Source organism: Hibiscus syriacus, unplaced genomic scaffold (genome assembly GCF_006381635.1).
Source record: "Hibiscus syriacus cultivar Baekdansim isolate YM2019G1 unplaced genomic scaffold, ASM638163v2 tig00110160_pilon, whole genome shotgun sequence".
Taxonomy (NCBI): Eukaryota; Viridiplantae; Streptophyta; class Magnoliopsida; order Malvales; family Malvaceae; genus Hibiscus; species Hibiscus syriacus.
The window spans coordinates 1,482,661-1,510,363 of record NW_024062608.1 but is presented as its reverse complement, the minus strand read 5'-3'; the positions used below and the strand labels follow the sequence as shown (position 1 = coordinate 1,510,363).

The 27,703-nt window shown below is 35.7% G+C and overlaps 1 protein-coding gene and 1 pseudogene across 1 annotated transcript; one reads left to right on the top strand and one right to left on the bottom strand.

The window, feature by feature from the left end:
• Positions 1-9,426: 9,426 nt before the first annotated feature.
• Positions 9,427-19,653, bottom strand: LOC120216500 (annotated as a pseudogene).
• Positions 19,654-24,435: 4,782 nt separating this feature from the next.
• LOC120216499 lies at positions 24,436-25,724 on the top strand. Its single transcript, XM_039213904.1, has 5 exons — positions 24,436-24,508; positions 24,602-24,631; positions 25,041-25,225; positions 25,345-25,542; positions 25,638-25,724. The coding sequence occupies exons 1-5, from the start codon at positions 24,436-24,438 to the stop codon at positions 25,722-25,724; spliced, it is 573 nt and encodes a 190-aa protein (XP_039069835.1).
• Positions 25,725-27,703: the final 1,979 nt, after the last annotated feature.

Below are 27,703 nucleotides of genomic sequence, written 5' to 3'. Positions count from 1 at the left end.
CGCTATTTTTCAGACCCACAACAAGATTTTTGCACAGTTTAACAAAGGAAAGAGGCTACCTTTTGAAGGTTCTTGGCTCTGGTGAACGAAAATTGCCTTCTTCGAAAGGAAAGGTCATATTTTTTTACTTGGCTCTTTGTTTACTTCTTTGTATGTGAGAAATGATTTCTGGTTTTCTCCAATGGATCCCCTCGAACGGTTCTTTTTTTTTAACTTCGAATGAATCTGGTACCCTTTTTTTATTTTTTTTTCTAGTTTTCGTTCGAGTCTTCCTCTGTTCCTCTCGTGATTTTTCGTGCTTTTGTTTCTCTCGTTTCTTCTCTGTATTTTTCTTGTAATCTCTGTGTCTTCAATTCGTATAGTTACATGTTTATTTATACTGAAAAAAATACTATTTTTAGAATCATATTATGAGTAAAACTCTCGGGTTGTTGAGAGTCTAATGGTTGTTTGCCTTGTTGGCTTGTTAGTGTTCACACGTCGCCGTGGTGCTGAGGAGTTCGGTATTGGTTGCATGAGAAGCGACGGTTTGACCAAGCTGGGTGAGAAACGATGTTGGGGAGTCTTTCGGGGTAAAAAGCTAGGTCTATTGGGCCTCACACATTTCTGTTGGGCTTTGTTGTGTTGGGTCTGTAAAGAGAAAAAAAAGAAATGTATTAATTTAAGTAAAATATATATATATATATATATATATATAATATTATATGCATATGGACAAAATTTGGTGTCCACAGCTGCCCCTCTTTGTCTTTTTTTCGTGGAACGAAAAATAGAACAAAGATAAAAGGACACAAATTTTCATTTGGTGGAGTTGAAAAATAATTCAATTAAGAATAACTCCCTAACGAATTGAGTTGCGGATGACTCCTCCGTCGTGAAGTCGAGCCTATCTTGAAATAGAACTGAAGCCGTAGTTCGAAATTTGAAACCGAAATATGGCTTCTCGTTGCCAAACTGTAGTCAACCTCGATCTTTTTCTCGGCTTAAAGACCTTAGTTGGAAATTCAAGTGGAAAATAGTTCTTTGACTCCACCTTGTGGTTGATAAGCCCTCGAGCTGAATAGAATCGAACTCAACGGACGTTGACAGATAGCTTTTCTGAAACAGTTTCTTGTCACTAAGGCATGGTTAACCTAGGTCTTCTTCTCGTCTTGAAAACCTCGACTGCAACCGGAAAGTAGTGTGAATGATGTGTCATCGAGCTGAATGGAACCGAACTCGATAATTTTATTAACAGATAGCCTTTTTTGCCTTGAGCTATGCTGTAAATTTGGTTTGCCTCTGAGCTGAATGTAATTGAACTTGGAGGTCTTCGGTTGGCAGATAGCCCTTCTCGACAAGCTATACTGCAAATGATGTGCCTTGGAGCTAAGCGTAGTCGAACTCGAAGGTCTTTGGTAACAGATAACCCTTCTAGCCTTTAGTTATGCTGTAAATGATGTGCCCTAGACGCTGAGTGTAATCGAACTCGAGGTCCTTTGGCAGATAGCCCTTCTCGACTTAAGCTATACTGTAAATGATGTGCCCTCGAAGCTGAGTGTAATCGAACTTGAGGGTATTTGGCAGATAGCCCTTCTCGACTTAAGCTATGCTGCAAATGATGTGTCGTTGAGCTTAGCGTAGTCGAACTCAAAGGTCTTTTGTTGGCAGACAACCATTCTAGATTTAAGTTGTGCTGCAAATGATATGCCTTGGAGCTGAGCGTAGTCGAACTCGAAGGTTTTTGGTGACAGATAACCCTTATAGCCTTGAGTTATGCTGTAAATGATATGCCCTCGAAGTTGAGTGTGATCGAACTTGAGGGTCTTTGGCATATAGCCCTTCTCGACTTAAGCTATGCTACAAATGATGCGTCTTAGAGCTGAGCGTAGTCGAACTCGAAGGTCTTTGGTGACAGATAACCCCTCTAGCCTTGAGTTATGCTGTAAATGGTGTGCCCTCGAAGCTGAATTTAATCGAACTCGAGGGTCTTTGGCAGATAGCCCTTCTCGACTTAAGCTATGCTGCAAATGATGCGCCTTAGAGCTAAGCGTAGTCGAACTCGAAGGTCTTTGGTGATAGATAACCCTTCTAGCCTTGAGTTATATTGTAAATGATGAGCCCTCGAAGCTGAGTGTAATCGAACTCGAGGGTCTTTGGCAGATAACCCTTCTCAACTTAAGCTATGCTGCAAATAATGTGCCTTGGAGCTGAGCATAGTCGAACTCGAAGGTCTTTTGTTGGCAGATAACCTTTCTAGCCTTGAGTTATACTGCAAATGATATGCCCTCGAAGCTGAGTGTAATCGAACTCGGGGGTCTTTGGCAGATAGCCCTTTTCGACTTAAGCTATGCTGCAAATGATGTGCCTTGGTGCTGAGCGTAGTCGAACTCGAAGGTCTTTGGTTGGCAAATAGCCCTTCTTGTCTTGAGCTATATTGCAAATGTTAGCTTAAAAAATGGCTTCTCTTCACAGGTCTAAGTCGGTCGTAGTTTTTCAGGTGGTTCCTCTGAGCGAGTCTGAACCAAATGAGATGATCTTTGAATGACTCCCATTTTACGGGAAAGCCCACTAATGAATTCTGTCAGCCGGATATCTTCTGTCGTGGAATTGAAATCTGGCTTGAAGACATTAACTTGAAATATGTTGTTCGTTGTTGAGTTGAGTCGAACTGAATTTATTCTGAACTGGTTCTCGAACTCATCTGAAGTTGACATTAAGATCTGTAGATATGTCAAGTCGATCACCACTGAGTTAAGCAACCGCCATCGTTCTTTAAAGGCATTTATGAATCGAGTATCCTTCATCCTGAAGTCGAAACTTGACTCTAAAAGCTGCAAAAAATCATGTATGCTAAAATGATGAATGTGATGCACCTAGGTATGTCTAAGATGCATGCAACATGAATGAATTATATTTTATCTCTTGGACTAGAGTCTCGTGTTTTGTCTGCCAATTTGGTCCATGGAATCGATCGTGCCCCATTATCTTTTCGAGCTTTGGCTTTACAGACCTTTCAAATATAAGACTGTTCTGTTTGAAAATGTTTTTTTTTCTTTTTTCTTGTTTTAGGAGTGAAAAGGATAAAAAATGTTGTAAAATATTGCTCTTTAATTCATGCTCGCAATTGAATCAAATTATAAACATGAGTTCAAAGTATATCAAGGGAACTAATGGCTCTTTTAATGCTTTCAGAGATATAGTTCTTTGACAAATGTTCGAATGGATGAGTTGTCTTTAGGTTGGCCTCCTTTCCAAGGTTTTGGTAACCCAAAATGTAATATTTTTTTTGAAATATCGCAACATGCTTTGGCATTTCAATTGGGTGCGGACAAAATAACACAACTAGCATGATCAATTACTAGACCTTTTATTTCGGTCATCTGAAATCTTCCATTTGTTCAAGCTTTGTAGGCTCCTCTAATAAAGGCAGTGCAAAAAATATCGGTCTAAAAAATTAAATTCTTGAGTGCTCGTGTGTAGTTGACTATAACAGGTGTTCCTTAACTCCCTTAGTCCATCATTACCGAAAATTTCTTTCTTAGATAAATTTGATTTAACTTGTCGTTATCTGGCTAGCTGAATCCATAAAGCCGAGGCATTTACCCAATTGCTTTAGAGGGACAGCTTAATATTATAATCACTTTTTTCAAGTTAACTGAAGGGTTCATCTCATCAGAGAGTCTTCGGCCTGACAAGAGTAGTGGAGCAAACACCGAATTATCAAGTGTCCGAGCAATGTCATGGTTTGAACGTAATCTACTCATAAGGTCAGGGCTTTGAAGTTTCCTCTATAACCAATTGCCTTAGTGGAATAGCTTAGTTTTACGGATTTAATTTCTTAAGATTGTCAAGAAGAACCTGTTATAGCCTAGGTGTTTGTTGAAAGTCAAAAATTTCATCTTTAGAGTTCAATTTTAAAGCAACTGACCTAAACTGGATTCACCTACTCGACTCTTTCATTTGTAAAGATCATCATCGTCATTGAACGTCTTAAATAAAAAACATAGTAATGTCATATGAAAAATGATGCCCCATGGTGTCTGCACCTTATGAAAGAAAAAGATTATATTGGTTAATTGCAATAGTATAGTACAGGGTTTGAGGGTATATTTTGGGTAAGGTCAAGGTCCTTGTTTTAAAACATGTTACTTTGTCAAAGATCTGTAACTTTGAACCACTCATAGAGTTTCTTAATTCAAATGATATTCAAAGAATTACAAGTTTGCAAATGTGATTCATTGCTCGTCATCATTAAAGTAACATAAATTTATTCAAATGTTCTTACAAAAACTTGAAAAAGTGGAAAAAAAACAAGTTCAAACATAATGCCTCAAATGATGAAATGATCTTCCTCACTTGGATGCCCCCAAGTTATTGAAGTCGATCCAGTTCTGGTTACACATCTTCTGTACGACTCTTTTGAATGTGTAACAGTTCTTAATTGTGTGCCCTGGGACACCGCCGTAATATTCACAATGCGCATTCTTATCATACCACTTGGGGTATGGGGGCTTCATGGATTCCACCGGGTATGGTGACACTACATGGGTGTCAAGAAGTTGATGGTAAAGCTCTTTGTAGGTCATGGGAATATGGTCGAAATGTTCACTTTCCCTCCTTGGTTCTCTGGAATCTTGTTTAGAAATACCTGACGGTATGGCTATAGTTGATTTCGGTTTGGAGATCGTAACACCTTTACTGGAATGGTTGATGTTGTTAATCTCTCAATCCCGCTCTCGCATAGGAGGTTTCCTACTGGCCTCCCCATCCTTAATTTTGCCTTGCTTTATAGCTGACTCAATCATTTCTCCGGCCATAACCAAGTCTGAAAAGTTTCCTTATGTGATCGTAACCAGGTGCCCAAAGTATGGAGCCTTCAGGGTCTGTACGAAGAGCTTTCGGGTTTCCTTTTCATCCAACGGTGGATGAACTTGCACAGTCAAATCCCTCCATTTTTGTGTGTATTGCCTGAAACTCTCGTTATGCTTCTTTTCTATGCTTTGTAGCATAACTCGATCTGGCCTTATGTCATTGATATGCTTGTATTGTTCCAGAAATGACTTGGCCAGGTCCTTCTAGATCTTGATATTTGATCGGCTTAACTGGTTGTACCACTGAATGGATGAGCCCGACAGACTCTCCTGGAAGCAGTGGATCAGGAGTTGGTCGTTTCCTCCATATCCTGTCATATTTCGGCAGAACATGGTGTTGTGAGCGGATGGACAACTATTCCCGTCAAACTTCTCGAATTTCGGGGACTTAAATTTCAGAGGAAGAACCAAGTCTGGGACTAGACTGAATTCCGCGGCATCGATTTCATGGTAGTCATGGTCTCCTTTGACTACCTTCATTTGGTCCTCCAATTGTTTAATTTTTCCTCCATCTTCCTCGCTTTGTCCTCTTCATCCAAATTTGGTACATGGTAATAACCCGGATTGTTCTTAGGGTTAAATACAGAGGACGAGGGCTTCACTTTTGCAGCAGATGAGCCCCCTCGAAGTTCTGGTAAGATTTCAGGTGAGATAACCACTTGCGGGGTAGGTTGTATGGTTACCCCTTCCGGTGAACCTGCCCCAGGCTCACTGGTCTGCTCTAGGCCAACTAACTTGGCAACGATCTGATCAACCAAGGACTCTTGGTTTTTTGTGATTGTTTCCAGAGTATTTCGACTGCTTTGGTTTATCTTGTCTTCTAGCTCTTTCTGTAATTTGGACATGTTCTCCTCGATTTTCTCAATTCTTGCTTCCATCTTCTTCTTTTTCAGGCGGGTGTTATGCGGATGGGGTGTGTCCAACGCTTGAGGCGGTGTATCTAGTATTTGCTCCTTTTGATGAGACATGTATATGTTAGTTAATGTGAATGCAAAAAAATAACAAAATGCAAAATATCTAAATGCATGATGCATGATACATGAAATGTCCGAGGCATTGATCTAAAAAATGTGCATGTTATTCTGAATAACCCTTATTTGTGACAAAAGTGTTACATTTGAAGAGATAGAAAACTTATTGATGGTATAGATCCCCCACAGCTTCTGACAATTTGATTCGTCTTCCGCCTTTTTCCCGGTTGAATATCCTATCAAACCATTCAGGTTCCTTTGGCTAAACTTGTGCAGGTGACGAGCTGTTTGCCTCAAAAAAGGTCTCGAATGACGCATCTCTTTCTTTCACTCTATATCGAGCTTGTTCCAAACGAAAATGCCATCGGAGTCCTCCATCCGAAGTTTATCGACTTGTTTCTAGAATTTATCAATAATGGTCTCCAGCTTAGCTAGGGTTTTGCCATCTTGTTCTTGTTGTTTTTGAAGGGATTTTCCAGGTCAGTAACATTTTCCTCGTCTTACCCCTGCAACCTTTGCCCCTGAGTATTCTTTGACTATGGCTGGACTTATGAGTTTTTCATCTCTTTGTATTATAACCTCTTTATCTATTAATGCAGATTATTCATGTTTAACAAACATTTTTTGTGGATCAACACCTCTTTTAAATGTTGCAAATGATAAAAACAAAATAAAGGAAAACAAAAAATAAAAAGAGTTAGTGAGGTAAATCAAAACAATAATAAAAATGAAAAATCCTACCCCACATGATATCTACCCCATATGCTTTAATTCCTACCCGGACATGATCTCTGTCCCGCATGCTAATTTCAAACAAATCCTAACCGCATATTTGTCTAGTTCGCATACTTTGAACAAAAAATAAAACAGGAAATAAAGCAGCCTAGGGTTTGGAATGAGGTCTTGGGGTGGGCTCTAATTCCCTGTACTCTCCCGGTTTAGGTTCTAAAAAGGTACTCGAGTTCTCCTTGCTGGTGCCCCCTTGGGCTTGTCAGACCCTTAGTCCTAAGCTCATTACAAGCTTGTGTGGACTAAGTTAAACTCGAGAGGAAACATTCCCTTATGCCCGCACGGTGAATAAATTCACACGAAGACATAAGGTATATGAATCCCGAAGGCTACTTGCTAGGCCCGCACGGTGAATAAATTCACACGAATGCGTCACTTTCACCTCCACTTAAATAGGGTTCAGAGCTCGGGTATAGAGCTAGAGATGACAATTTTGAAAATTCTGAAATCATTAAAAAACATTAGTAAAACTATTTACTTGGAAAATAATCAAAGGTAAATAATTAGAATCGAATAAATAAATTAAAATTAAAATTTATAACTTTCGCTAAAAAAGACAACCGAAAATTAATTTCAGCCTGACTCACTTACCTGTCGCCAAGCTGTCTGAACCGTCTTTCGGTTGGGCCGGAATTGGGCTTCGACTTGGATTAAATGGTTGGAGTCGCCACCGACCATTTTAAAACATTTAGGTAGGTCGGACACCATCTTACCTAATCTGTATTTTACCATAAATATGTCGGGCTCGGGAGTCGATTACGGTCAAGGAAGGATTAGCACCCTTGAACCGCCCTTTCGGTACCAATTAATTTGTCGGTTGTCTTTAATTACGAAAATTAAGAATTTAAATTAAAATTTAAAAATTCAATTCGAACAATTATCTTTGATCGATTGAAATTACCCCTAAAAGGTCAAAAATATTATATTAAAAAAATAAATATTAAGTAAATCGAAGAGATGAAAAAAAAGATAAAATAACAATAAAAATGTTTTAAAAAATAAAAAAATAAATACATGAAAGTGAAAATAACCCCTAAACAATATTAAGGACTAAAATAAATTAAACAAAAATCTAAAAGGGAAAGTAAATAATTATATGAAAATGCATTTAAAATTCATAGTGATTAAAACAAAAGAATAATAGATTCCATGATCAGATTCAAACATGAACTTAACACGGGGTTAGTGATAAGAATATAATAATTAAAAATATAGCGAACAAAGTCAAAATTATTAAATAAATGATGGATGGGTAATGAGCCATTAAAAGATGAGTACCAAAAAATTAACATGGATATACGAACTAAGAAAGTAGCAGATTCCATTTTGATTAAAAGAGGTGGCAATTGTAAGATGTCAGAAGCTTTATAAAAAAGCTTTTGATGCAAAATACCAAAGGGCTTTTAGTTTTGAAAAGGACGAGGTACACTTAATCATGACGGGTCTATGGAGCCCAGGCACAAGTCATAAACGAAGGTTTCTTAACAAAATTTTATTCAAGTTGAAAGACCAAAACCCTAAACTAATCCTCCAGACACCTCTACCGCCTCCTTCTCAACATTTCCTTTTTCTTTGAGATAAAGATGACCATGGCCATCACTCCTAAAGTGTTCCGATAAGAAGCTTACGACCACCAAACAACCTTTTCCGAACAAAACACTTTAGATCGCTATTTTTCAGACCCACAACAAGATTTTTGCACAGTTTAACAAAGAAAAGAGGCTACCTTTTGAAGGTTCTTGGCTCTGGTGAACGAAAATTGCCTTCTTCGAAAGGAAAGGTCATGTTTTTTACTTGGCTCTTTGTTTACTTCTTTGTATTTGAGAAATGATTTCTGGTTTTCTCTAATGGATCCCCTCGAACGGTTCTTTTTTTTTTTAACTTCGAATGAATATGGTACCCTTTTTTTTATTTTTTTCTAGTTTTCGTTCGAGTCTTCCTCTGTTCCTCTCGTAATTTTTCGTGCTTTTGTTTCTCTCGTTTCTTCTCTGTATTTTTCTTGTAATCTCTGTGTCTGCAATTCGTATAGTTACATGTTTATTTATACTGAAAAAAAATACTATTTTTAGAATCATATTATGAGTAAAACTCTCGGGTTGTTGAGAGTCTAATGGTTGTTTGCCTTGTTGGCTTTGTTAGTGTTCACACGTCGCCGTGGTGCCGAGGAGTTCGACATTGGTTGCGTGATAAGCGACGGTTTGACCAAGCTGGGTGAGAAACGATGTTGGGGAGTCTTTCGGAGTGAAAAGCTAGGTCTATTGGGCCTCACACATTTCTGCTGGACTTTGTTGTGTTGGGTTTGTAAAGAGAAAAAAAAAAGAAATGTATTAATTTAAGTATATATATATATATATATATATATATATATATATATATATATATATATATGCATATAGACAAAATTTGGTGTCCACAATGATTATGCTCGTAAATTTTCATTGTAAATTTAAATATTTTTTATTATTAATAAAAGCAGCGTCTTTCTATCAAAAATAAATAATTTTTACCGAGGGCTAATATGAGATCAGAACTCGAAGGAAAAGATCTAACTAGAGAAATACGGATTGGAAACATTTTGGTTGTGATTTGATCCAATTTTAATCACACCTCATGATATTTGAAATAAAAAATTCTTAACGTTCATTACAAGTGATCATCATTTTTCTGTATTTGCTATAAAAATAAGCAACCAATTAAAAGTTACCATCAAACGTTCTGAAATTAGATGTAATTGTCAAAATGGTCAATTGTAAGAAAATTAACCCCAATTCCATAATATCTAAAAGAAACAACGATTTATAACATTAAAAGCAAAGTTGAAGGAGCATTTGCATCCCGCAGTTGCTGACTATTTGACCCACCATACCTCGTAAAAGGAACTACAAATATACATATTTTATTTATTTATAAAATTACTTACTAAAATTATAAAATAAAATAAAAACCGTTTAATTTCATTCCTAAAGGAAACCATCGATTTTGACCAATTGGCTCAGTTGCAAACCTTGCCGCTTTTAATCACCGTAGCCACGTGGTCAAAATCGACGGTCTTCATCTCTTTTGCGTGTGGCCCACCGTACATGATTTTCCCCTCGCGTGCCCGCTTCTATCCTGTGCTTTTCAACCATCCCCAAACAGTTTCAAACTTCCATTTCCTTCTTCGCCATCGCCGTTTTCGTCACCATCATCGTTATCGTCACCGTAGCAACTGCAATCACCAGCACTGCCATCATGGGTAGACCCACAGATTCCTTTCCGCATGATGTGATTGATCTGATCCGGCCCTACCTTCACGCATTCAGTTAGAAACGCAACCAGCTCGTCGCACTGCTTCTTGGCTTGCGCCAGCTCTGAGCTCAGCATCTCGTTATCCTTTTTCAGTTTCTCGTTCTCGTCTGATAAATTGGCGAATCCAGTCATGGCTGCCGGCTTCGTTTCCACTGATCCCGGGTTCTTTGAGCCCGGTGATGTCGATGTGGAAGTGGACCTAGATCCTCACCAGAATCAGTCGGAGATGAAGGTGTCGCATCAGTTGGTTTTCCGTTCGCCGACGATGTTGTCACCGCCTTCCGGCGACGGATTTCCGACAAGAGCTCTTTTTGCCCTCGCTTGAAGTTGTCGTTGGCGAATTCCCATTTGTCTGGAACAACCTTTCGAAATCCCTGTAATAAAACGGTAGATTCATACATGTTCACAGTCCGTGGAATTACAGAAACAGGAAAAGACGATCGTAACCCCTCACCTAATGTTTGTAAATAATTCGTAAACCTTTTTTTTGAGGAAAAAATTGATAAAACCAGAGTTCTTGAAGGGTTAATTAATAGATAAAGTTATATTAAAATAATTTTTTATTTATTAAAATTTTTAAAATTATAAAATAATTATTAAATTTATATCACAAAATAATTATTATGATATAATGATAATATATTACTAAAACTTAATGATATTTTATAAGTAATTATGATTTAACAGTAATTTAATAATTTTAAAAAAGTAAGTATTAATATCATTATTTAAATATGATAGTGTAATCATTTCCGATATATTTCAAATTCAATTAACTCATCCAATTATAGTTCACCTATCCCCATCTTAATGAAACCTACTATTTAATCTTTAATTAAGTTTTTAAGACAAACCAGTGAGATTTTTTTTTAAAAGGAAAATTGTAAAGAAAGTACCCATCTTTTAACTCAAAGTTGGAAGGAAACGGTTTAATATATAATAAATTAAATAATGGAGGAATTAACATAATTATGCCGTATGTGATCTAGATGTAGAATAATTGAGAATATGAAAAGCTTACGTAAGTATTGAGCTGACGGACGAAGCTGGAAAAGTTGTTGTGCTTGAAATAATTGGGAAGCAAATCCTTTGCAAAATCAACTTTTTTTATGAATTATAATATTAATCTATTTGGGAAATATTTCCTACAATTATGAATTATAGCCAACATAATAACTATATTCCAATCCCTGCAGTAAAAATATTTAAACAATTTTTTTGAACAATTCCTATCGGAGAAATAGGAAAAACAACTTTTATTCTTAATAAATATTAAACCCACTGTTTAATATGTATATTCCAATGCCGGAAGTAAAAATGAATGCAATTATTTGACAAAAACCAGAGGGTCAATAATTTTGCAATTTGAGAAGAGAGTAACATTCCCATTCCTCATTGGTAGGTCTAGTAGGTGGTAGACCACCTGGATTACGTTAAGTTAGGTAACTCAGGGACCAAATGTTTTGCATTTTCTTCCCCTTGATCTGTCGTTTCCTAAACACTAGCGTTTACTGTTATAAATTCAAGGGTAAACTACGTGTATCGTAACCAATTTTTAAAAAACAATTATGTTTTAAAAAATAACTATGACTTTAGTATAAAAATTAGGATTTTGAATTATTTCGAATCGACGTCGTCATCGACCTTTAGGCCAGGTAGATCAAATACCTAAAAAAATCTTTTTAAAAAATTCAGAAAAATTATTTAAAAGATAAAAGCGGATATGCATTTACCACAAATTCAATTTTTAGGATCCGAAAGTTGATTACACGTGGAGAATGATTAACCCCAACAATGCCCAAAATTAGTACTTAGTAGCTTATATACTGACGTAAATGATGGAAATTATAAATTCAAATATAAAAATTAAATTATGATCTATTTATTGAATATTGATTAATTTATTCTGAATTAATTATTAAAGAAAATTCTTTGACTTGACAAGAAATATTGAGATTTGCAATCCCCGAAAGTTATCTCACCTATTTCTTATTTGTAAAAGAATATTCTATCTTCGAATTATTTAAAATATTAAAGTAATATCAAATTTTACATAAAATAATTTATAATTAGCTTCTTTGAAGACATAAATCATTAATACTAAAATTAAATAAAACATAATAAAAAATAAAATATTATAAAAATAAAATAAAAATATTACTATCATTTTAATAAATACATAAAAAAAGGCTCACGTTTTCCAAGTTCATACTTCGTTCGAACTTCGTATCGAATTACACTACTTCAATCAAACAATGTTTTCCACGCCTATTCTACAAATAAGTGTTCTTGAAAATATTCGAGTAAAAAATAAAAGAGTTTGATGAAAACTAAATACGAATTGAAATATATAGAAAAAACAATACATATATATATATATATATATATATATATATATATATAAAGAAAAAAAATATTCGTCGTAAATAGGGCTACAATATTTATTTAATATAAAACATATTCAACCATAATGTACTAGTAATGCTACTCTCACGTACAAATATGTATACATATATACATAAAGGACTAGAATAAAAATCAAGGAAATACAGATCAGAATACAAACAACAGAAAATAGGCCTATTTGGTGATTCAAAGGATCAAAATGGTATTAACAAAGACTTAAAGGACCAAACAGCAATATCAAACAAACAAGAGCCACAATCGAACATATTAAACGATAAAGGTACTGGAAACAACAATAATCCATAAATAATATTAAGGACTAAAATAAACTAAACCAGAAACATGGAAGGGTAAATAACAATTCTACCTAAAGGCATTTATACAAAAAAATTATACAAAACAGAAGATTCGTAAACTGTATTGTCAGATTCAAATATGAGCAAACATGATACAATCTATAAACTGGTGACTTAAATATGAACATTGAAATATTAAAAACTCGAAACAAAATAACACAACATTTCATTTAATGGTCAAAAGGTCAGGTTACAAAGTCAGAAGGACTAAAACTGATATTATCTCACGTGCGAAAATACAACCCTACCCCCTCCCAAAACTAGTTGTTTCACATATGGTACGTATGTTTAAAACTGAACCCGAACTGACTATTCCCCTCTCATTTGCCTCATTTCTGTTTTTTTTAGCCTAAGGGAAAAAGAGAAAGCGCTTTCAACTCTTCTCCCCTCCTCTCTTCGTTTCCCCGCCGTGGGGAAAGATTTGAAGGCCACGGTCGCCGTAAATCGGCGATGATAGTGTGGGAAACCAAACAAAAAAGCCCCTTTTTCTCTCCTCTCTCTTTCTCTTCTGAAACCTAACCCCTCGAACACCTAAAACCCAAAATCAACCCCGTCCGAAACCCTAGAACTATAAAAAAAAGCTTTACCTTCGGTGGTGGGTTTCTTAGTTCCGATGAGGTTACCGACGGTCGGATCTCCCTAAAAGGTATGTCTTTTCTCGTTAACTCGAAAGCTTTTTTTCTTTCGTTTGTTTTTTTCTGGTTTCCTTCGAATCACTCTCTCCACAAATTTTTGTTGTTTGAAGTTTCCTCTTGTTCCCAAACCTCTCTTCCGAATTCAAATGCCCCCGAAAATAATCCTTGCATGTTGATTTATGGTTACTTTTCGGGTAGAAATGATGAGATCTATCGGTAGGGGCATCATTTCACTGGATTTTCCTCAGGATTTTCTTCTTATATTTTTATTGTGTTTTTTTTATTGATTTGTCTTTTTTTCACATTTGATGTTGATTTCCTATCACTGTAGGTTGAAACGGCGGCGTCAGTAGGTGGTAGCGGCAGTGATGGGAGATGCTCGGCTTAGGCGGCGGTGGTGGCAATTGAGAGCAGCTAAGGTTCCAGACCCTATTTGTCATCTGGATCATTGGATCTGAACTTATCCAATAGCTGGACTAGCCGACAGATGAAGGGTTTAGATGAAAACCCTAACTTCAAGTGATATAAATCGTTGGATGGGTCCAGATCTAACGGTTGGTGCTAGAAGGATTACTAAAAACCCTAAATAGTTATTGATCTAGATCGTTAATTTGAGTCCAGATCGTGTGGATGAGTTTGAGCGACACTAGGCTAAGGGTGAGAAAACCCTAATCAAATTTTGGGTCTGCTATTAGGCTCCAGTTGGGTCTGCTATTGGGCTCTAGTCCTGGGCCGAAACCGGGCAGGCTTGGTTGTATTTGTTGTGGTCTTCATCCTTGTGGGATGTGGTGTTGGGTCACTGTTTGGTTATTTGTGTCTCCACTGGATCTGCCTATAAACAAAACAAAATAATATTAATAATTTATTTATGATGATGATAATAATAATAATAATAATAATAATAATACTTAATAATAATAAATAATAATAATAAATTTTGGACAAAAACGAGTGTCTATAACGTATTTAGTATTAAAACTATCACTTTTATCCGTTTCAATACTTAAACGTATTGAAACTTTCATTGATATTCAAATTCTCTTTGATGTAATTTAGTGATAAGAAGACAGCTTAATCACACAAATAATGAACCGTTCAAAAGTTTCATTAACCAAATGAAACTTCTTAGTATTTATATATATATATAATGTTTGATAATGTAAATAAACAATTAATTAATAAATTTCCAAAATGGAGTACAATGTTCCACAATGATACGTAGGTAAACATCAGCTCTATCTCATCTTTGAAAAAGTAAAAATTGGAGAAATCTTCTCTCCTAAAATTCCTTTTTTTCCAACATCCTTCGTAGAATTATAATTTGTTTTGTCTGTCGAAAATAACTTTATTATGTCTGGTATAGGTATTGACTCCTCTTAAATAATAAAATTTTATTTTTAATTTTAAAAAATTAAAATCTTGAAGTTTAGACAATAATAACTTATCTTTCAATTCTCATAATGATAAAGTCAGTTTAACTTTATTGAAAAATTATACAGTTTTAAATTCAAATAATGATATAATTATAAAGAATAAATCAATTAAAATATTAGATGAACATAGTCAATGGGTCAACGCTCATGAAAACCCCTAGAGGTAATGTGATCCCTATACCATACGATAATCCCAGTAGATGTCCACCGAAAGGGTACCGTAATATCAGTGCCCCGACGATTTTAGAGTGGCCAGGCTCTGATAGAGAAGCGACAACGGATGAATAAATGTTGCTCTCATTGAGGAATCAAATTTAGAAAGCTCGATGAAGAAAGTAAAAGAATTTGAATGGAAGAAGAAGATGATGGAGTTGTGGAAGATGGATATAGATGGATAATTGTCCTATCGAACCCTACTAGTCACAATGAAAATACAAACTAGATAAATGACTTTAACTAGCCCTCCTAATCGTAATGAAGAAGCAAACTGGAATGTGAAGATCTCTCTTACAAAGAACTTAATGAAAAGAAGCGTCAAAGGCACAAGTAATCAACACTTGCAAAGATAAACTCTCAATGTATTGTATTCAATAAAAAGATGTTCTTACAAAGTTGAATGAAGCCTCCCCTATATAGGAGAGTTCTAAAAGTCTTAAATAGCTAATGAATAAATATAATAATAAACTAAGAATAATGTTTTAACTTGATATTAATTCCTAATAAAATAATAAATCTAATCCTAAATGATAATGCATCATCCTATATTAAATTATATTACAAATAATAAATAAAATTATTGAAAATTGGTAATAATTACAAAATCTCGTATAGGAATTTCTTCATGCACTATCTTCACCAAAATGAATGTATCTTGAGTTCTCGATATTGGATTGATGCGATTCAAGAATCGTTGGAACCGGTTGTAACTCCAAAAGACATGTTGACCAAAAAAGGCTTGGTTGTGTGGGTCAATTAGAAGCGTTGGTCCATCTTCTTTTGATGAGAGCCTTGTGATGCATCTATCAGGCTCACCATCCATCTTTGAAAAGTAAAATATTTCGAAGAAAGGTAGATGTGGGGAAGAACATGCCATCTATGAAAACTGTAACATCCTCAATATCGGGTTAGTGACTAAATTGTAAGATTTCAAAATTTGGAGATTTAATTAGAATAATTGAATGGTTTAAAGACTTATATGAGAAATGTGGTGTAGGATTAAATTGAAAAGAATGAGGAATGAAAGGATAGTATGGTCAATTGCAAAGAAAAAATATTTAATAATGGTATATATATATATACATGTGGAAGGAAGGAAAAAAAGTTTAGAGGTTTCCAGAGTTCTCTTCCTTTCTCTTCTTCTTCACGTGTGAAGCCAAGCAAATGTGAGTTTTCTATTTAGATAATTTCTGGTTAAATTAAGGTTGGGTTATGATCGTTAGAGTATAACTAAGCTTAAGGAAAGCTTAAGTTATCTTAAAATCAAAAGATAAAGGAGTTAGGGAAGATTAAAGGTTTGGAGTTCTTGAGTGAAATCTTGAAATAGAGTTTATAATAAGAATTGAAAGTTAAATTTGACTTTCCATAAAAAAGAATAAGAGATTTGTGAAGTTGGAAAGGATTAATAACAAAGTTGAAAGTTTGGTAAGATTCTTAAAATTTAAGAATCATGATGAGATATGGAAGATAAAGAGGGTTTATATGGATATAAGTTGGTTTAAGTAATGGTAGTTGAGTTTAATGACATGATAGGGGCTTAAACTAGAAGAATTGAGTGAAGAGTTGATGAGTTTCGAGCTTAAAATGACATTTCTAGGCTATGTGCATCGATGCACATTCAATGTGTACCGATGCATCAAGGGTATTTCCAGAAATTGTTCAGTGTGTATCGATGCACAGGAAGTGCATTGATGCACCCATTAAAAATGGAAACATCGAATGCCATTAGTGCATCAATGCATAAAGATTGCATCGATGCACCCGCTTAAAAATATAAACATCAAATGGGATTTATGCATCGATGCATAGATAGTGCATTGATGCACCCGTCAAGGGATGCATCGATACATGGTGTAGTGCATCGATGCATATCTTCATTAAAAGATAAAAATAGTTTTCTTATTAGCCTAAGGAATGATAGTTTAGAATATATTAATTAGTATAATGATATGTATCAATGTATTAATATGTAGATTTAGAACATAATCTCGTTCCGAAACAATTTAAGGATTAGAATCGAGTCAAAGCAAGGCTAAGGTGAGTACATATTATAAGTATGATACAATGGAATAAGACTTGTGATAATTCTAATTCCTATGTTGATTTTCATAGCACCATAGTTATGAACATGCATATATGATAATTATTAATAATACATACATAAAGTATATATGCTCATATGATTTGATAAATGATATATGTGAATAGATTCAAATGTACATGTGACATGGTAAGTGATATGAGTTATGTGATCATAAGAGAAATGACATGAATACATGAACATATGAAACATAAGAATAATGCCCATGATATACGATATGAGAGCTATAGGTATAGTTGGCATGCCAAGAGTCGAGGGTTCTACGTGGTCCTTCGGGACATATATGTATCATTGGGAACATTTACAGGGTCTTTTGAGACAGATTTGATCCACTGGAATATATATATGGTTCTTAAGGAGTGGTCATTCGGGACAAATTTCATAGCCCCTAGTGGGACCCATATGAGCTGTGGTGATAGCATAGTGCACAACCTCAATGTACTCGAATACCTTGAGTTCTCAAAAATGTACATGGGCCTATAAAAGGTTATCAAAGGTAATTGCATTGTTATAGTTATATGTTACCATATTATTATTGTTTACCTTGAATTGTATATGACATGATTGAATAGATAGATTGTATATTTATATTCATACGGAATGCATTATTATTATATTTATATGTCTCACTAAGTCTATGACTTAGCGTATAAGTGATTTATACGTAGGTACCAAGAATCATGAAGAGCGGAAATAGGGTGGCAAGAACAACAACACTGCTACAAGATCAGATCAGAAGTAACGGATAAAGTATGTCTTTTGTCGTGTATAGTGTTGGCATGTAAGAAAAATGTTGGTTACAAATGCTCTGATCAGTTTTGTCTTGTTTTGGTTAACTTGTGTAAAGTAACAATGTTATTTTAATGAAAGTTTTAAATTTCCTTGATTTTTAGTCAAGAGTCAAAGTTTGAAAAGTCAATGTGACACCTCGGACTCGTATCCGGGTCGGGTACAGGTTGAGGGTGTTACATTTAATGGTATCAGAACTACGGTTTAGTCGATTCTCGGCATAAACCAGAGTCTAGAGTGTCCTATAAAGTATTCATGCTAACAAAATAGTGAAAACTTCTGATCTGATATAATAATAAGTATGTTGTTTTGCTAATAGAATGATATGGTTATGTTCTTATAGATGTCCGGACATGGTAGCTCTAGAAGTGAAGCAGGAGATGATAGGCCCGCTAAAAGTAGTAATTCACCTGCCCTGGCCAGGCAAGGTGAAGAACATGCACATTCTGAAGTGCTTGTAACTGATCAAGATGTGTTCTTTAGAACATTAGATGCGGTATTGACGTGTTTCCAACCTCCTGCAACTTCAACTCCGAGAATGAATGTTGCAAAGGAGTTGAAGGGCTTAGGAGCTCCAGAGTTTAAAGGTGAAGCCGAAGAAGATCCTGTTGTTGCGGACCTTTGGCTTAATGATGTAAAAATTATGTTAAATGGTCTCCACTGTTCTAATGTAGAGAAGTTAGATGGAGTGGTCTCCTTGCTTCGTGGTCAAGCGAGAATCTGGTGGACAAACGTTACTCTGAGAATGACAAGTGACGAAGTGACCTGGTCCTTGTTCTTAAAAGAGTTCAAACACAAATATATAGGAGACCAGTTTATCAGGCAAATGAAGCAAGAAATCTTGAACCTGAAGCAATTAGACCGCATTGTATATGAGTATGAGTGTGAATTTAATAAATTAAGTCGCTTTGTAGCAGAGTTAGTGCCTACAGAGAAAAATGCTTGCGAGTGGTTTGTTGAGGGCTTACGCCCAAGTTTAAAAAGAGATGCTGATAGTGTTGAACTTATCCTCATTTCAAGAGGTAGTAAATTATGCTAAAGCCTTAGAGAGAGCTCAAAATGAAAGGTTTGGAAATCAAAGAACCCAACCATCTAAAAAACTGAGGCTTCATCAAGTTTTGTACCACCTAAGAGAAGTAGAGATTTTGGTTTCCGATCTCCAGCACAATCAGAGTCGATGGCATCCGTTGTAAGAGAATCAAGTCAGATGAGAGATAGACAGACTCAATCTGTAGGGTCTGGTGATGGACGAGCACAACAGAGTCAAATTAGACAATGTGAAATTTGTAGAAGAAGCCATAACGGAACGTGTAGGGTAGTTACTGGAGCTTGTTTTCGATGTGGTGAAGTGGGATATTTCATGAGAGATTGTCCATTGGGGACAGGAGAACCAGTACAGTCGGAGTGATCTGCTTCGATGTCTCAAAGAGGAAGAAGTAGAGGAAGAGGTAGAAGTCAACCTGAATCCTCTACTCAACAGGAAATACGTTCCACTGCTCGAGTGTATAATATTAATACTAATGAAGATTTTGATGATCAAGAGATGATAACAGGTACCTTTTATTATGTAATAGATATGTTATGATATTGATTGATCTGGACTTGCATATTTATATATTAATAGTAAACGGATGTGAGAATTGGAATTCAATTAGAAGTTATTTATAGTGATGTGGAAGTGACAAATTTATTAGGGTACAATGTTGGGATAAATAAGATATGTTGAGAATGTTCCATTAGAATTATTCGTATCCTGATGTACCCCATCAAACTGTTCTTGCAGCTGATCTTGCAATTCCTCATGAGATTGCCCCATTATTTCCATGATGATGACACAATAATATAAATAAATGATCTCGGTTTTACTGTTACAAAAACCTTTCATGAATTATTTACATGTATGTAACAATACTTAAAAAAATGTAATGCAAGTGCAAAAATGCAAAAATGGGAATGCAATTTGTGCAATGCAAATGTATGTATGAAAAAAGGTATCATTCAAGAGTGATCATCTTAAAACAACTTTTATTAAACACTAAAGTTTTTATATATCAAGCAAAACTTTACATATAAGGGATAGCTTTAACTCTCAATTTCTTTATTTCATTCAAAAGCCAAATTAATTTTCACTCGTGCTCAGCTGTAGAGTTTTCAATCTGCTTTAACTCTTGCGTAAAGCCAGCTAAATCAATCAGTTTACGAGCCACATTGCTCGCTTGGGTAGTAACTTCCTTTATAACATTATCTTTTTCCTTTAGCTTACATGTTAATTCATGTACTTGTAAACAATACTGTTCATTTTTCCTTGAAAGGGAATCTTTATGGTCAATAAGTTCTTGTACAGGATCCAAAAATGTCATCAATTTCTTATATTTGGCTTTAATGTCTTCTAGTTCAACTTTAATCCCATACTGATAGATATGATATGAATCTTCCATTTTAATTATGACCTTATTCAAAATTTGATTTTTGGCTTGACATCTATTCAACTTAATGTCAGTTGTATCGCGCATTTCTTCTGTAACCCGTAGATCATGAAAAAACTTCTTACCTTGATCTTCATGTTTCTTACAATTCTTTTTCAGTCTAGTGACCCCTGTTATCCACTCTTCCGGGGTATTTCCTAAACCAACCTTTTGAAAGGCTTGACTGATCATTTGGAGATCCTCACGCATAGTTTCCATTTGTGCCCTCAGTTTATCATTTTCAGTTTCCAAATGATGTATTTGTTCCTCATTCTTCAGCGGATTTCCTTCCTTCTGGATGCCACTATTGATATTCTTATATTTGAATACATTTGGTATCGATCTGCCAGGATAATCAGCGACCAAACTAGATTGATCCTGAGTTTCTGAAGTTGGGAAATGACTCTTAAATGATGATGATTTCTAAATACAGGGTTTTTTTCATCTCTGGAAACTTTTATAATTATTTCCTTAGGGTCTCTTGACGAATTGTTGGTATGGATGGTGACTGTGAAAAATTTCTCATATTGGTTAGGATCAAAAGTTCCTTGTATATATGAGATTGTAGTATTAGGTTCATTGAGCTCTCTCTCCTTTTGTGCAGGAGTCTTTTTTTCATTGGTCAAAACAGATATTCTATCCATTATCTTGGACATTTTCTCCTTTATCTCTCGTATCTCCTTTTGCTCTTCAACGGACATACAATCTTTGGGCACATAGCTCTCTTCTATCCTCGGATCATGATGTCCTTCCTTGGCTGTGTTGTAGTTTACTTGATCATGAAACCCTTTGACCATAACAAAAATCTTTTATTTTGATGATCACTCTTGAATCAACACCTTTGACCATGTCATGATTTATGCAATGCAAGCAAAAAAAATTAATATAAATAAATTAAAGCAAAAATGTGTTTTTTTACATAATATAAAAAATGGTTAGTATCACTTAATGGAAAGAAAAGATCATATACATCCTAACCTCATGCTTTCTAGTTCCATGCTTTGTCTGGAAAAATAAACCTAACCGCATGATTTCTAGTTCGCATGCATTTATTCAGAAAATAAGATAATATTAAATAAAATAAAAAGACTCAACATGTTTTTCCTTGTGTTCTTACAAGACTCATTTGGGTTAGGTTCTACTTAAACTCTAGTTTTAGGTTTGCTATATATTGGGTTTTGGCTCTAGAGTAAAAAGGGCCAGCGAGTTGTCCTTTGTTGGTGTCCTCTTGGACTGCTAAACCCTCAATCCTGGTCCATTACAGACTTTCGGATTAAGTTCAATTCAAAGGAACACACTTCCTTATGTCCATACGGAGGTGAAAACCACGAGAGGAACATAAGGTGTGAGCTCAAAGAATGGTCCCCTATCCCATACGAAGGTGAAAACCACACGAGGGAGTAGTTTCTCATTCACTTAAACAAGATAAAGAGAGGGGGTTTTAGCTCATGTTATGAATGCAGTGCACAGTGGGAGAGGAAAAGCATAAAAAGAAATAAAGTAATATATACAACGTATTATTCTATTCTAATGACTCAAATTAAATATGTACATATAAAAAAATAAAAATTAGTAAAATAATAAAAATAACTAAAACAAAATTTAAAAAAATTATTATTTACTGAAAAGAAGAATAATTAATAAATTGGTAGTTGGACTCTCATTTTTTTTTTAAAATCCTCAGTGGAGTCGACAAGCTATGGAGACGTTTCTCTGCCCGGCGACGGAGAGTGCAAATAGTACACCCCAAACGGTGTAACTAGTCTCGAAAAAGTAAGTATTTATCCTCCATGAATCAGATAAAACACCAAATTGTAGAGTCGTCACCAATCTTTTAATTCGGTGAGTTTGGTCACGAAAATGTCATATTATTTTAATAAAAATTCCTAAGAATAATATTAGAATAATACAACTCGGGTCTGCTTACCAGAAAAATGAGTTCGGTAGTCGGTTACGTATGGGGAATGATTAACACCCCAAAAAATGCCCAAAATTGGTACCGTTATTTATTAGTTAGTGTCTTTGCAGTCAATGATAAACTTGCTTTCTAAATTTAAATTTAATATAGATAATTACTAAATAATACAAAACATAAATATTACTTATTTTATTATAATATTTAATATCAAAATTATAAAAGTATAAATTATGTACAATAATAATCCTAAAGTACTAATAATAATAATTAATATAACAATAATTAATATTTAAAACATAAAAAAGTAATTATCTTAATTCGAAATAATACTATTATTATGTATTAAGTATGTAGTTTACCCTAATTTACTTATACATGATTAAAACACGAACTATTAATGTTTAAGGGACTAAACATGTTATTTAACCTAAATATGTATATATATATATATATATATGTAATAATGACTAAAATAAAAATTAATTAAAACTTGAAAGCTAAATTAAAATATGTTGAAACATGCTTTTCAGTTACTAAATCGAATAATTACAAAAATTACAAGGATTACACGTATAATTGAACCTTGCGCGAATTTACGCCCCTCCTAAAACGACGTCGTTCGGAAATTAGAGAGACGTTTCTCTCATTTCCTTGTTTTGCTTCTCTCTCTTAGAGAGAGAAGCTCTCAACCCTCTTTAGGATTCCCTCACCAGAGGGAATCCGACCACCGTCGACCACCTTACGCCAGTACCAACACCCACCGCGTGGTGGCCGGAAATTACCAAAATACATCAAAATGACCCCTTGGCCGTCCTAAAGCCGATTCTGGTGACCGTTTCTTCTAAAAACTTTAAACCGACGTAGATCTAAGAGTTATACCTTCGAAACTTGGCTTCTCCGGTGGCGTTTGAGATCTCCGACGACTGTAAGGTTTCCCTCTCTTTCCCTATTTTATGATTTTTAATGGTTTATGTTGCTGCCTTGGTTTGCTTGCTTTCTCGTTGTTGTGGTTTTCTTTGCAGGATCGGGCCATTTATAGCCCTCGTCGAACCATCCTTCGGACTGGTTAAAAGCATGAACCCCGATGAGTCACCGGAGCTACGATGGTGACTCACCCTAGGGGTGATTAGTTGTGTGGTGGAGAGACTGGGTGCATTAAATGCACCCAGATCTTGCTTCGATCTGAGATGATATGGCATCATCGTGGCACGCTTGGGTTGGGGAGTTCGTCAGCGGAGTCATCATTATCTCTATGGCGACGCCGGAATAGCCCTAGGGTTGCGATGGGCACCCTAGGGTTTTTCTGGTTGCACTGGTGACCGCCGATTTACTTCCTGGATCGGATGGTTGTGGAGGAACGGCGGCTACTAAGAGGGTAAACCCTAACTGATGGAAGATCTGGGCCTTCCATCTTCATCTGCATCGAACGGTTGAGGAAACTTGCGGCACTGGAATATGTGTGAAACCCTAAACTGAGCTTAGGCCTGCTCCTTGAGCCTGCTTTACTGCTTGAGTCGGATCTGGTTTGAACCGAGTCTGTTAGGCTATTTGGATCAAATCTAGTTGTAACATGGGTTTTTGGGCTATGCTTGTAATTAGGTCTTCGGGTTGTAATTATTTTTATCTGGGGCCTGTAAAATTGTAACTATTAAGAATAATAATAATAATAATATAAATATATTTATTATATTTATTACGTATATATAAACGCCACTCGCACGAAAACCATTGTCGACAGATAGCTTGAGATTTGTCAAGGGTGATCTGTTTGAGGCATTTCAGGTGGTTGAAATTTTTAACAATCTAATACCTTCCTCCCCCAATACCTTACTTTTGGAAATTCAGGTTTTTTGTTGTCTCTTCTGAATCAGTGATGATACTATTTCCCTTAACTCAGAGATGAATGTTGACAGAGTACTAATTTTTTTGTCGGATAAAAGTTTAAAAATGACTCAGTTATTGTATAATTATGATGAATGTCAACAGATTACGGAGATCTTTTGTTGGATACAAGTTTGAAAATGACTTCCAGTGTTTGTTTGATTATATCTTCTGATTTACACTGGAGATTATGATGTCTAATTAATATTTCAAATTCTAAATATCTCTCCCATACATCACTTGATCTTTCTGGGTCTGGCCTAGAGTATCTAATTGGCGTTTTTGGGTATCAGTTGATAAGTTGCGACTTTGCATGCAGAATGAAATATGTCGAATGAGATTGGATGATGCAGTGCTTGATGAACTTGTTCATGAGTACTGTGTTTACAGGGGAATTGTGGAATCTGGTATTTTCATTTCATCTAGTTAAACTCTTAACATCAATTTATTTTTACTATACATGTCTTGACTGTAATGCTGATCAATTTATCCTTTCTCAGGAATGAGCACACTTTCTGAACCTGTGAAAGGTAATCAACTAGAGTCCACCAGAATCTTCCATTGATGTGGATCATAGAGGCGCTAAGCGTTCAAATAGTGAAACTTCTGCTACTACTGATCTGAGCAACATGCAAGGAACTGATGTCAAATTAAGATTGCTTCTGAGCCCACCAATAACCACGAAGATTGTAGCCCCAGTGGGTCACATCATTCTGAAAATTCAAGTCTCTTGAGAAACTGAAGCCATGGACCTGGCGAAAGAAGTAAACGTAAGAGATGGAGGAGAAGATGTGATGAACTGGATTTTACTTCTGATAATCATTTTAGTCAATGCGGAAAACAAGAGGTTAGCACTGCATTACAAATTGCCAGTACAAGGATATCAAAGTTATAACAGTTACATTTTGGAAATTTTTTGTGTTTTACTATAATTGATAGGTAATAGCATAGTTTTTATTGTGAAGGGAGTGGAAAATACCAACTTGGAAGAAAAATATGAAATTGTTCTTCGGATGAAGGAGCTAGCTAGCAGGGGAATGGCTGCTGAGGTCGTGGAGGAAATTAATGCATTAGATCCAAACTTCTTTGAGCAAAATCCTGTTTTGTTGTTCCAATTCAAACAGGTTAGTGTAGTTTGTACTGGCTGTAGCTTTAGCCTTGAATATTAAAAATTCCAGGTAAATGTGTCTAAATTGCCAATAAGATGCAAAGAATTTTAGCTTGAGCATTCTGTTTGTTTTAGGTTGAGTTTCTGAAACTGCTTGGGTTGGGTGATCATTCTGGTGCTCTAAGGGTTGCATGCTCCCATTTAGGCCCCTTGGCTGCTCGTGACCCCAATTTGCTGAAGCCCTTGAAGGAGACTTTGGTACAATTGCTTCGCCCAAGTGAAGATACACTTGTGACAGGCTTGCCTTTACATGCTCTTGCAAGTTCACTTCAAGTACATTAAATTTTGCAACTATCTCAATTTATTTACAGATATTTTCGTGTTTTGTATTTTTGAAACTTAAGTATACGATTTTCTATCTTGGTTAGGTTGCTTTTGGGAAGAGGCTTGGTATCGAGGAGCCTCAGCTGATGAGGACACACACTGAATTTAGTCCCTGTACTTCTCAGATTTAAAAATTCATGTCTAGTTAACATAGTTAAAATTCTCTTGCTAAATTTGTTGATGTGGCATTTTGAAATAAATAAAAATAGCAACTACATAGTCATATAACAAAAAATTGACATTGTAATGGACTTGAGTTTACCATAAAATTTGTAACGTTCAACTGACTTGAACTTTTAAATCCGAAATGTAGAGGGATCAAATTCCTAAAAATAAAAGGACTAGATTCCAAATATAAGAAGAGTGCAGGGACATGGACAACATTTTAACCAAAATGATAAAAGCATTTGTTTTAGAGAAAATAACTTGAGTGACCGAAAATGTCTTATAATATATGATTTTAACCAATTTTTTTTGGGTTTATAAAAATAACCAACGAATTCGCAACAAGAATTTACATTTCGTAACATAAATTTGTCAAATTCGCAACTCATTTTTTAAATTCGTAACTCGAATTCGCCAATTTCGCAACTTTAAGACATTGAACAAAAACAGAGGTTCAAGAGACTGTTCTTGTTGTCTCAACCTGATTACTTACTGAACCGATTCCCATGAAGTTCAATAGAGGTTTCGCTCCGGAAATCAGAAATATGGCTTGGAGGAGACCAAGGATGCCACCAATAACCAGTGCTATCTCCGATCCGAGCTCGTCGAGTTTAAAAACATGTCTGCTCATATAATTGCAGAATATCACACATTAATCCTTTGTTATTATCTGTTAATGGAAACTTTTCAAAGAGATAAATAAGTCCGATTATAAATGCATGCAAATGCAAAGCAAATTCTGGGAAACCTGCCTGATACCCTCGAGGAAAATGAAAACGGGAAATCTCATCTTAACACTAGATGGATATAGCTCATCTTCTCCGGTCATCTTCTTCGTAGAACCGAGTCCCTCAGCCTGATTCAACCACCTAAAAGATGATAAATTGTTGAAAACCTGGGAGGGGGAAGGAAATAATTTATAATAAATTAAACAACCCTATCACTTATATTGTTTATGCAATTTTTCCATAATAATAGAAAGAACCGTATATTGTTCTACCTAATTCAACGTCCAGAAGAAACACTGAGTTGCGAAATTAACAAAGATATTTTCCCATTTAGTCGATGCTTGAATTCATGTTAATTTTTTTCAACATGGGGGGCCTCCCTGTTAGGTATGGCTCATAAATATACCAGTAAAGAGGACAGGAGATGGAGCGGAGTGAGCGAACATCAACTGTCCTTACAAAGAAAGTCTCGTTGTGGGGTTACCAATTATGTGGGTTGGGGGTGCGGGGGCAAAGCCCCCGCGGTACGGTACAGGGTTGATTTTGTAATTATGTACCAGGGTTTTCTATTATAAATAGAGATGTAACCTAGACCTAAAATATCATTGAATAAAACTTCTAGCGCCGCCTAGGCACCGAGGACGTAAGCACATTGCCGAACCTCGTAAAATTCTCGTGTTCTTTCGTTTTTCTTTACCCGTTTTCGTCAACAATTGGTATCAGATGTCAGGAGCAAAATTCGAAGTCGCGAAATTCGATGGTCAGGGTAACTTCGGATTATGGCAAACGAGGGTGAAGGATCTATTGGCGCAGCAAGGGATCTTGAAGGCTTTGCGACCTACAAAGCTGGCATCGATAGATGAGGAAGATTGGGAAGAATTGCAGCAGCGAGCGGCAGGAACCATACGATTATGCTTGGCGGACGAGGTCATGTATCACGTCATGCATCTATCGTCTCCAGACGAAATTTGGAGGAAGTTGGAAAGTCAGTTTATGTCCAAATCCTTAACGACAAAACTGTATCTGAAGCAGCGGCTGTATGGGCTGAAGATGCAGGACGATCACGATTTGGCGCAACACGTGAATGTCTTCAATCAAATCGTTTCTGATCTGGCTCGGCTTGATGTGAAAATTGAGGATGAAGACATAGCGATGATTCTGTTGTGTTCGTTGCCTTCCTCTTACGAACACATGGTGACTACTCTTACATATGGGAA